This window comes from Gigantopelta aegis, chromosome 14 (assembly GCF_016097555.1).
Source record: "Gigantopelta aegis isolate Gae_Host chromosome 14, Gae_host_genome, whole genome shotgun sequence".
Classification (NCBI taxonomy): Eukaryota; Metazoa; Mollusca; class Gastropoda; order Neomphalida; family Peltospiridae; genus Gigantopelta; species Gigantopelta aegis.
In genome coordinates this window covers 25,258,800-25,271,649 of record NC_054712.1, presented here as the reverse complement: position 1 = coordinate 25,271,649, position 12,850 = coordinate 25,258,800, and the positions used below count along the sequence as shown (strand labels likewise).

The window sequence follows — 12,850 nt, the reverse complement described above, 5'->3', positions numbered from 1 at the left end:
AAGTATAAAATACTAACCAACTATTATAATATATTATATTATATTATGATGGGTAGGGTTATATTAAAACAACTGTTTTCTTAAGGACATCCCAAAGAATGTAATAATACTTCAGTATAATTTGTTTTCAAATGTTGTATTCCATACTTACGGGTCATCTAGTGATGAGGCCACAAACAAGTATCTTCCTCCAAACTCTGAGATAGGTGGTGCTCGTCTTTTAACGGGATATGGGACGACAGCAAACTCAGCTGGTGGCGGAATGGGAGGACCATGTGGACCAAGTCCAAGACCGTCCATCACCTTTAAGAAACAAAGAGATAATAAATTTGTAGAATACTTTGATCATTGTTTTCTTTTTATGAATATTTACTCTGACCTCCAGGTCTGAACATCCTAATGGTAGTACTACACTTCGGCTGGGTCAAAGTTAGAAGTGCACCCAACTTTTGATAGAGAAGTGAACACCACAAGTCCTGTGATTGGTGATAAATGTGAGTGTGTTGGTTGTAAAACAAAATAGTTTCATCTGGGCAAAAAATGTATGCCTTTTTATTTCATCTAGTACCACTTTGTCAAGTAGTCTTGTGCTTGAAACATGTATGGAGTACATGTCAAAAAAAGTACTCAAATTTTGTGTGGAACTAGAGTAGTCATAGACCCTACCCATTATCCCTGAAATGAGCAGCTTTACCCCCAATTTTTTCTGTTTATGTCAATTGATACACTGCAGGTAGGAGTTTTAGCCACATGTTACTATTGTCATCTATGGAATTTGATTTGGTGGTATACACCCTATAGGCCAATAAAATGGTTAAACTCTTTCAATGATTCCTGTGCATCCTGTTCTGGTCAAGTGATAGTAACTTCCTTTTTTTCTGACCTATCACATGACTGTTTTATCTTTAAAAGAATACTTAACTGAACATCTGACCTATCACTTGACTGGAACAGAATGACCCTGATACAATGGATGCATTTATAGCCACTGGGCTATGGGGGAAGTGCTATAGGTCAGAGGTCAGGTTATGTATGAAAACAGGCTGGTAGGTACAGGGTTTGCAGCCCAGTATCGGCTCCAACCCAGAGTGCATTTTTACGGGCTCAATGGGTAGGTGTAAGGCCACTACACCCTCTTCTCTCTCACTAATCACTAACCAACTACCAACTAACCCACTGTCCTGGACAGACAGTCCAGATAGCAAAGGTGTGTGCCCATGGCAAGGTGCTTAAACCTTAATGGGACATAAGCATGAAAATAAGTTGAAATGAATGAATGTATGAAAAGATGTAGTCTGTGTGTTGAGAGCAATTGTCCAATCTTCACTTGTCGGATGGTAAGACATCTCTGACATACAGTTCACCAATCCAACTGCAGCTATCATGGAGATATGTATTATGTAGCTGAATAAAATGTGAAAAGAAAAAGACATAAAACCAGAGCTTTGACCTTTACATGCCCATAAGACATAATTTATTTGCACTTATTTAAACATTTATTTTTAACTATCCAAAAAGATACAACTATTTTACCTGTTCCACCGAGGGCAGCCGTTCAGTGTTGAAAATCTTCTCCCCCGGGTCAATGGTTTTGTCTGCACAGTCAATAATGAGGTGTGGAATTCCGATCCCGTCATCTTCCTTCTTCTCCTTATACTCTGCATCAGTGCTCTCCCCTTCCTCACCCTGCATGGCAGCAGCCATGGCCGCCTGAGAGTGGACAAAATTTACAAAATTGAAGGCATGGTCATACAGAAGCTGAATTACTAAATAGCCCAACTAAATATTATGACAGGAAAATATATATACATTTAATTCGACTTAAAAGGAATATTCAGTAAGATACATAGTTATGTACAATACATTGAAGGTTTTAGATTATTATGCATATATATCAGGCCTAAAAATTAATTTTTCTAAATCAAAAGCTATATGGATCGGAAAGAAAAAGTTTTCTAAGGATGTGTTCCATCATACGCGGTGGAAGTTAGAATGGGGCGCAACACAATTTAATTTGCTCGGTATCAACTTCGCAGTTAACATGGAACAAATAATTGCACTGAACTATGATTCTAAAATAATAGAAATGCAAAAATTAATGAGGTTATGATCTGTGAGAAGATTAACAGTTTTAGGAAGAATAACAGTACTGAAAACTTTAATAATGCCAAAGCTAACCCATCTGTTAATAGCGCTACCAAACCCAAATGACAAATTGATAAAAAATGTAAATACATTATTTTTTAAATTTATCTGGCAGAGCAATACTGAAAAACTGAAACGGAATCTAATAATACAAAATTACAAAACAGGTGGTATTAAAATGATAAACATATCAAATTTTATAACAGCCTTAAAATGCACGTGGATTCGAAGAATGTTTTTAAATAACTCAAAGTGGATAACTTTGTTTAAATCGGTTACAAACATATCTTTAAAAGACTTGATTATACAAGGCGATTATTTCCTAATGCGAAATATTGAACACGTCCGAAATACGTTTTGGAAAGACACCTTGTTTAGCTGGTTAGAGATACACAAATATCAAAAACCACAAAATGTTGAGGATATTTTAAGCATTAATATTTGGTATAATAGCAAAATATGTATAGGTAACAAACCATTTATATACAAAATTTATATAGATAACGGTATTATATTTATAAATGATTTATTAAATGAACAAGGTGATTTTTATACATACGAACAGTTTGCAACAAAATATCATATAAATACAAACTTCTTAGAATATGCTTCACTTACAAGTGCTATTAAATCATTTATAAACAAGCTTGTTACAAAAAGAGATGACATGTTCACAATTAAAAAAAATCCGGTTTTTCCGTTTAAACTAAAATGTTTATTAAAAGACAAAAAAGGTTGTAAAGATATTTATGATATGATAACTTCACAAACTATAACCCCCAAAGCACAATTAAAATATGCAAAAGAAGGATTTATGTACGATACCAGGCAATGGGAAAAGTATTATGTTATTCCTTTTCGATGTGTAAAAGATTCAACCTTATCATGGTTTCAATACAGAATACTGCATAGAATCTTAACTACAAATAAATTTTTACACATGATACATTATGTTGATTCAAATGCTTGTGACTTCTGTCAAAATTCTCCAGAAACGATACCACATCTATTTTTTGACTGCAATAAGGTTAACCACATTTGGGGAGCTACAAAACATTGGATACAGACTGAAACTGGAATTGATATTTGTTTTAACCGAGATATTGTTATGTTTGGTATGGTTAATAATGAACACAGCAACTTTGTAAATTGGTTAATTATCAATATTAAATATTATATTTATAGTATGAAAGTACAGAAAAAAGTATTAAATATAAATGGAGTTAAAAATATATTGCGAAACAAATTTGAAATCGAAAGGTTTATTTCATACAAAAATTGTGAACATGAAATTTTCAATAATCAATGGACCTTAATCTTTTTAACTGAAACTTCTTATAAATAGCTTGTTTCGAATTACAGGTCTTTTCGTTTGTAATTGCAGGTTTTTTCGTTTCGAAATATAAGTCTCTTTTCGTAGCATAGATTTTAAGTCCCCCCCCCCCCCCATTATTTATTTATTTATTTATTTATCTATCTATCTATCTATTCATTCATTAATTTCTTTCTATTCTATTGTATTTTCTTTCTTTCCTTCTACTTTTCTCAACTCTTTCCAAGATATGAATCATAGCATCTTGGCTTTCTTTGCCAATCCCCAACCATATGGGAACACTAGAAATATATTTATATGTTAAATTACTTTAATATTATGCATTTTCACTTATATAGCAACTCTATTGTAAGGCCATGAAATCAAGGCTCCCCAACCTTGACATGGTCAAACTTGGCTGGGGATAATAAATGATTAAAAAAAAGAAGAAAAAAAAGATACATAGTTATCATATTCAACAAATTACCAATCTGTTTGTACATTAAAGAAAAAGGTTCTCTTTTTTTTCTCATGAATACATAATCTAACCTCTGACTCATCATGTGACTGACAGAATGCCCATGAGACAATGGAAGATTCTTGCCATTAAAATGACAAGTCAATGGGACAGGAACATACACAAAGTGTATATTTTAAGTCAACAATCTTTGTGGATATACCTTTAAATAGGTTAACTGCTGGGTGACCCTGCCCATAACACATTTATATTACATTCAAATAAATTTAATGTATCTTTCATAAAGTCTCATATAAATATTCTACACTTAATTACTACATATTAAATAGTTTCTTCACATTCAATTGAATTGAAACCTTCAACACACAAAAACAAATTTCACATTGACAATCTCTTTTTAAAACAGTGTAAGTGAGCGAAGAAATCAGCTTCATTAGTATGTAGTTTATTAAGTTTACTGTTATATATTTGACCTCTTTTGCAGCCTTTTCTGCCATTTCTTTTTCCAGCTGCCTCTGTTTCTCTTTTTCTTTCTCTTTTTCCTTGTCATGTTTTTCTGAAAGATATATCAGTTATTACTATAATACTTACAATTTGTATTCATATACATGTACTAATGATGGAGCTAGATGAGATCCCAATTCCTCAATCTCTTTCATTCAAGAGAGGGGAAAAATGCCTGCTTATATTTCCTTGTAATCAATATAAAAAAAACCTACCTACGTTTCATATTAATGTGTCAACTGATGGAGATTGATCCTGCTACCCACCACACCTCAGAAGTAAGAAAGGAAAGAAGGAAATGTTTTACTTAATGACACACTCAACACATTTTAATTACAGTTATATGGTGTCGGACATATAGTTAAGGACCACACAGATATTGAGGGAGGAAACCTGCTGTCACCACTTCATGGGCAACTCGTTTCGACTAGCAGCAAGGAATCTTTTACAAGCACCATCCCATAGGCAGGATAGCACATACCACAGCCTTTGATGTACCAGTCATGGTGCACTGGCTGGAGCGAGAAATAGCCCAATGGGCCCACTGATGGGGATCGATCCCAAACTGACCGCGCATCAAGCAAATGCTTTACGACTGGGCTATGTCTTGGCCCACCTCAGAAGGTCTGCCTCTAGAGGTGCGATTTAACTCACTTGGTACAGTGCTTGCCTCAGGTGTGTGGGTTGTAGAATCAAACCTCCTTAGCAGACCCATTGTGCTTTTCTTGTCCCCACCAGTGTCCTATGACTGGTACATTAAAGGCCATGGTATGTGTTGTCCTGTCATTTGGAAAGTGCATATAAAAGATCCCTTGATACTAATGAAAAAATGTAGTAGGTTTCCTCTGATGAATTCATCAGTGTATTCTACTGTATGTCTATAAACAAACAAACTTTAAACTTTATCCCTAAACTACATCCTGTTGATGCTGACCTTTACCAGTAGCCTTTCCACTTCAACTGGTTGAAATGGTACCAAAAAACCCTCTCATTCATTTCAACTTATTTCCGTGCTTATATCAAATTAAGGTTCAAGCATGCTGTCCTGGGCACACACCTCAGCTATCTGGGCTGTCTGTCCAGGACAGGGGGTTAGTTGTTAATAATTAGTGGCTAATGAGAGAGAAGAGGGTGTAGTGACCTATTGAGTCATTAAAACTTGCTCTGGGTGGGAGCCTGTACCAGGCTACGAACCCTGTACCTACCAGCCTCATGTCCGATGGCTTAACCATGATATGCCACCGAGACCGGTAAAACTCCCACACTGAGTTCACTGAAAGGGATCTGGATCATGTCTGTGACTCACTGCAGAGGTACATCCCGGCTCTGCTATTCCTACCATGTGATCCAGCTGATCTTTGTGCCACTCAAGGACTGTAGAAATGAGCAGAGCCTGTACCTCCCACCACCCCAAGAACCACACAATTTCCTCTCCCATGGGCCTGCACTCCCAACAATGTTAAATAAAGAATAACACGTTAATGACATAGGGTGTTGGCTTTATCCTGTGAAGGTAACAATGTTAAACTTTGATGATGCTTGATGATTGAAATTCCCCATTCATCCTAATAGCAAATGAGCTCAGTCAGACAGGTCATGTAATGTTATGCTACTGCTGCTAAATACATGTCCCCTATCAGGCCCAACAAATTTTTATATCTTCTATGTTCAAGGGCCATAATTCTGTCAAAATTAGTAAATCCCCATGAACATCAAACTTGATCTGTAACTCTACATAATAAAGCTATACAGACAATTTCAGCTCAATATCTTGAGGTACTGCAGAAAACCCCTAACTATATGTGGGACGGACAGACGGACAGACAGACTGGACAAAACCTATAGTCTTCTCCAATTGCAGTGGTAGGAAACTAATAAAATGAAAGACTCACCTTTGCCCTTTCCTTTCTTCCCCGAAGGTGGATGCTGTGCCCCATCCTCATCAGATTTCTCTGAAGGGGTCACCGGCCGTCTAACCTGCAGAGACGTCCTGTCCCAGAATTCGAGCAGATAACACAGGTCGTTCTGTAGATGTTCGAATGTCCGGAACCGCTGCATCAGAAGCAGCTCTGCCTCTTTAGCGGGATCCCGGGCCTGTTCCTCAGGCTGTCCAGACCCAGGTTGCAGCTCCCCATCCTTCAGTTTGCCTGGTTTTATGTCTTTGGTGCTTTTCTTTCTTCTGGAAAACAGAAAAGAAAAGGAATTGTTGTTTACTGTCACTGCAGCACATCTTAAATTGTGGCTATTTGGTGTATAACACATGGTACACAATAGTAAGTAAACAGTAATAGCTTCTGTGGACTTAAGACTAGTAGGTACTGGGTTCAACTTCTGGTACTGGCTCCCACTGAGAACAAGTTTATCAACAGTGGGTGGGTGTAAAGCCAGTAGCCTGACTTCTCTCTCACTAACAATTAACCATTAACCCACTGTCCTGGACAAAGTCCTGAGGTGTGTACCCAGGACAGCAAGCTTCAACCTTAATTAGATATAAGCATGAAAATAAGTATTAAAACAACATAACAAAAATATTAAGTGTGAACTGAGACCTCACAGAATAAAGTGTGAACTGAGACCTCACAGAGATATCTCTCGATGACCATGTCACTATTCTCTGTATGGTGAGACTCGGGGTGTTAAATAATAAAGTGTGAACTGTGACCTCACAGAGTTATCTACATACTTGACATCCTCGATGAGTGTGTCACTTTTCTCCATGTGGTGAGACTTGGGGCGTTAAATAATAAAGTGTGAACTGAGACTTCCCAGAATAAAGTATTCTCTGTGTGGTGAGACTCGGAGCGTTAAATAATAAAGTGTGAACTGAGACCTCACAGAGATATCTACATACTTGACATCCTCGATGAGCGTGTCACTATTCTCTGTATGGTGAGACTCGGGGCGTTAAATAATAAAGTGTGAACTGAGACCTCACAGAATAAAATGTAAACTGAGACCTCACAGAGTTATTTACATACTTGACATCCTCGATGAACGTGTCACTTTTCTCCGTGTGGTGAGACTCGGGGCGTTCACTGCTGGAGCCGGCCTTGCCCGTATGTTCACTGTCGTGTTGCCGTGGTCCCCCCTGAGACTTCTGACCGACGCGTTCTGCCCCGGGCTGAGCCGTCCCACGTCCAGTCGGCGCTCCCTTCTTGTCCTTTTCTTTACTGTCCTGCTGTCCTCCCTTACCTCGCTTGTTCTTCTTGTTCTTCCTGTTAAGTTTAAAGAGACAAAACTCTAGTTTTTAAACATATTTCTCATTATTACCCATATGGTTAAAAATATCTTGGGACATATCAAAGCGTCATGTCCCACTAGAATGTCAAGTGTGATACGTCACACGATTGGTATACAATAACTATACAGACAGTTTAGTGATATAAATTGAAATCGATTATGGTTAAATAGGATATTAAACTTGAACCATTTCATATCATGTTTATGTCCCTCATGAAATAATTTTTATTGTCATTTTCTAAAGCTTGTAACAACTGAACATTATTTCACGAGGGACATAAACATAATAATTGATGAATGCTATAATTATTAGAGCCATTTCTAATAACTGAAAACAGACACGATTTAGATTTTATTGTTTAGATTATCCATTTCCATACATATGAAGTTTTTTGGTCATCCTGTTGTTTGTACATGTAATACCACGGAATTAATTTTCATATATTTATTTTAAAAGTTTGTTTTATTTAATGACAACACTAGAGCACATTGATTTATTAATCATTGGGTATTGGATGTCAAACATTTGGTAATTTTTACATATAGTCTAAGAGAGGAAACCCGCTACATTAGTAGCAGAATCCTTCTTATTATCCACATAGTTCAAGATATTCAGGGAAATATAATCAGTATGACCCACGTGTGTCATAATGATTTGATGTGCACAGTGAATTAGACGTAATTTTGTGAAGCAACGTCATAACTTAATGCGACTTCCCCAGTGTAAACGCTTATCAAAACGACATCATTTCGTCGTCCCTGTTTAGTTACATTTAAAATGTTTTGACATGGTCCTAGCTTGTTATTCACAAAAATAATATTTTGGATAATAAATAATTACACTCGCGTGTGAATCATACTGATTTTACGAAACTCGTGTCAGGGTTCATGTATTACCCGAGTGAGAGTGAGGGTAATACTATAATCCGGACACTTGTTTCGTAAAATCATTATGACACACAAGCTCGTATAATAATCTCTATATATGCACCATCCCACCGACAGGATAGCACATACTACAGCCTTTGATATACTAGTTGTGGTCATATATTTATAAATGCATGTACCTCAGAAAATGAATGGTTATGCAGATGAGCTCTAGTTTATTTATTAAGGGTATTTCCCCTTTTCAACATCACACACTCTTATTTCATTCGTTTTAACTTGATCCAAATTGCAGATTTGTAGATTAACCAAACTTACTGTCCCTTTTCAAGGGTTTGAAACTGGGGTCTGTGACTGTAATATATTGCTTTTACACCCATATAACAGAACATTATGTGAGATTTATATTAGTAGTCAATATCCAATATATGTTGGAGATTGATTTAAAGACATTCAATTGGTCACTCCATGGCGATGGGCTACATGTCCATTTCAAACTGTTCCTTGAAAGTAACACTACAAATACTAATGGTTCATCTATGATTTACAGTTTGTTTTTGTTTAACAACACCACAAGAGCATGTTCATTTATTAATCATTGGCTATTGGATGTCAAAAACATTTGGTAATTTTTACATATAGTCTTAGAGAAGAACCCCCACTCAATTTTTATCTTTTCCGTTAGTGTCAAGGTATCTTTTGTATGCACCATCCCACAGACAGGATAGCACATACCATGGCCTTTGATAGATCAGTCATGAGGCACTAGCTGAAACAAGAAATAGCCCAATGGGTCCACTAATCGAGATCGATCCTAAATCACTTTAACACTGGGCTATGTCCTGTGCTGTCTATGATGAGCAAGTCATGATGTACAAGTCAATTATGCAAGTGCAATTGCTGTCAATATACTCCAGTGGTACAGCACTCGCTCAATGCACTGTCGGTGTGGGATCGATCCCTGTCGGTGGGCCCATTGGGCTATTTCTCGTTCCAGACAGTGCACCACAACTCGTGTAACAAAGGCTGTGGTATGTACTACCCTGTCTGTGGGACCGTGCATATAAAAGATCCCTTGCTGCTAATCAAAAAGAGTAGCCCATGAAGTGGCAACAGCCGGTTTCCTCTGTCAATATCTGTGTAATCCTTAATCATAAGTCTGATGCCATATAAAATGAGTTGAGTGTGTTGTTAAAATAAAACATTTCTTTTTCTTTTTTTTTGCTTTCAATACATTCTAGTTTTCAATGTTTTAAAATTATGATATTTGAATCTTACGCTTCCTCTTCTTGTCTCTTTGCTTCCTCTTCTCTTTGTTCTCGCTCTCTTCTCTCCCTTTCAGCTTTTTCTTCAAGCTCTCTAAATACAGAAAACACAAAATAAAATAAAATTTCTCAGAAATACTTTAAAATAAAATGGTAACATTATTTCAGAACACAAATCAATACCTGATCTTCCATGATGTTCAGTACAGGCAAGTCATTAAACTGTAAATACAATCTTGACATTTCCCTTTTTTTTTTTTTACATATATGCAAAATATAACTCATATGCATATTTGTTATTGTTAAACCAAATTAAACCAAATGTAGCTCCAGAAAAGAACACTTAAGTTAAACGAAGACCAACTACCATCTGAGTGTGTTATCATTTCCAGCATTTATTTTATTTAGCAATTTATTTTAAATTAAAAACAAATTCTATTACAATTTCTATTATTATTATTATTATTATTATTATTACACTGTATTATAACATTAACCAGTTAAAAGTTAGAAAAAATTGAATAAAATAAGTAAAAGATTAATTTATTTTAAACCTTTGCAAACATTTTATCTTGTGATACATATAACTTTGCAATATATAGGTATATAACCAAATGTTGTACATACATTTGGTTATATATCTACATGTATATATTACACAGTAAGATAGCATGATATTCCTTCAGTGTATATATACCATGTATTAAATTGTGTGTTTGATGCTTAAGTAATTATATTTCTTCCAATATTTTTAAATCATATCTAAAATCCTTGAAAGCTAAATGAACTATTAAAACAGAATAAACAAACGTGCTACCACTGAGTGACTGAAAATATTTCAAGTTAAGTGAATCAGTTGATTTAATCTTTAAAACTCCAAAAAGTGAGTGAATCTAAAAAACACCACCTTGTGATTTGATCCTGAAAACTCCTTAAATTTAGTGAATCATGACAAATCCTAAGTCCAGTGTAGTGATTCATAAAATAACGGTAGTAAAGTGAATCATAAAATAACGGTAGTAAAGTGAATCATAAAACCTCTGAGTAAATAATAAACAGCTGAGTGAATCACAGAAATGTACAGCAATGAATAAATTATAGAAAGTCTTATATTCTAGTAAATTACATTAGTGAGATACAAAATACAATGCAAAATGCTTCTAACATGCACATTTTGTGCTAATATTTACAGTTTTGAAATCATGAAAAGTGAAATAAGATAACATCTCTTACAGTTTTAGAGACAGACAGAAGTTTAAACTTTTACCTTGTTTTGCTCCTATAACTACCAACAAAAAATAAAATTGCTTATCTTAAAAAACATTCTTTATCACAAAATTAGAATTAAAAATGAACAGTAATAAAAATTAAACATAAAAAAACAAAACAAACATAACAAAAACATAACAAAGAAATAAACAAAGAAATAAACAAACTGAACAAATGAATACCTAAATTAATTTTTTTAAAAGAACAAAAAAAACCTAGCCCCAACAAATAACATTTTACAAAGTAACTACAAAACCCCAAACAATCAAAACAATTAATTATGTTTAATTGCTTAGTTCCTTTTCCTTTTTCTTTACCGATATCATATATATCCATTTATTTGCAACTTAAGACAACTGCTGTTACAAATCCATATGATATATATATTAATCTGAAATCTGGAAGAGAGAAATAAAATAGATGGTATAATATGAAATGCAAATTCTAATAAAAAAAAATCAACTGCCACTCCCTCCAAAGTTCCCAAAATTAGTATAACTGGTCTAACATTCAAAATCACACTGAAACAAGTGAAATACAATTCAAGAATATTTTGACATAAGCTACTACACCAAAAACAAAGTCCGGTTGTAAGAGTAATAACGGGCCTTAACTCTGTCTAAAAAGAAAGACCATCTTTGTTCCAAGCAACTTAAAATCCAATTTACTTTCTTTTTTCCCATTATTAACCTAGAAATAGTCTGGATGGACAAACTAATGGAATAAACAATTAGGATAAAACAAATATTCTACCACATTTACTATCATTATATAATGTTACTGTAGATAATTATTTACCCTAATGTATTTTTTGACCAAAAAAAATGTTAGCACAAGTAAATCTCTATATTACTGTAATATTTATTTCATTGCAATTTATTTTCGTGCTTATATCCAATTAAGGTTCAAGCACGCTGTCCTGGTCACACACCTAGCTATCTCGGCTCTGTCCAGGACAGTAGTTAGTGGTTAGTGAGAGAGAAGAGGGTGTAGTGGTCTTACACCTACTCATTGAGTCATTAAAACTCACTCTGGGTGGGAGCTGATACCGGACTGCAAACCCTGTACCTACCAGCCTTATGTCTGATGGCTTAATCACGATGCTACCGAGGCCGGTTACTATAATAACATTATTTAACAATGGTAAGGGGAGATAATAATTATAAAAAGTCTTTTTAAAGCTAACTACAATAAAATAAAATTTTATTACACTGATTAAAAATGTTTTCATTACTATAATAAGATTAAATGGGTATGTAATAAAATATATATTAAACAGAAAAACAACAAAATTACTTTTTAATTCTGAGTTTCTTGATCTCGAGTCGTTTCTTGTCGACGTGCGCCTTCTCTTCCTCGCTGAGAGCATCGTACTCATCTTCAGACATTTCCTCCAGTCTGCGTCTCTCCTCCTCCTCGGCCAGCTTGGCAAGTCGCTCTGGTCACAAACAAATAAAACAATCACATACACATAAATAATAACATTACTTTCAGTTAACATCAAAAAGTGATATAACAAATTATTTTCTTTGACTACCAAAATGATATTAAACATGATCTGAATAATATGACTTTCTGTGACCCTAAAATAACCCAGTCTCCTTCAAATATTAAAAAAAACCCCACATTCTCCTCGAAACTCCCCACCTCCTCAAAAACACAAACAGAACCAGCCATGCACATTTAACACAGACAATGAAATATATATACAGTGAATCCAGTCTAACCTGGATCATGTTGGGTACCTAATAT

The 12,850-nt window shown here is 35.0% G+C and overlaps 1 protein-coding gene across 1 annotated transcript in view; it reads right to left on the bottom strand.

Annotated features, from left to right (window-relative positions):
* LOC121388299 (hydrocephalus-inducing protein homolog) overlaps window positions 1-12,850 on the bottom strand; it is a 93,936-nt gene that overhangs the window by 32,216 nt on the left and 48,870 nt on the right. The window contains exons 37-43 of the mRNA XM_041519587.1: window positions 12,395-12,536; window positions 9,843-9,923; window positions 7,418-7,654; window positions 6,332-6,618; window positions 4,409-4,491; window positions 1,534-1,710; window positions 152-303 (exon numbers count right to left, since the gene is read on the bottom strand). Of these exons, the coding sequence (XP_041375521.1) occupies window positions 152-303; window positions 1,534-1,710; window positions 4,409-4,491; window positions 6,332-6,618; window positions 7,418-7,654; window positions 9,843-9,923; window positions 12,395-12,536 (1,159 nt within the window). The remainder of the gene's footprint in view (window positions 1-151; window positions 304-1,533; window positions 1,711-4,408; window positions 4,492-6,331; window positions 6,619-7,417; window positions 7,655-9,842; window positions 9,924-12,394; window positions 12,537-12,850) is intronic.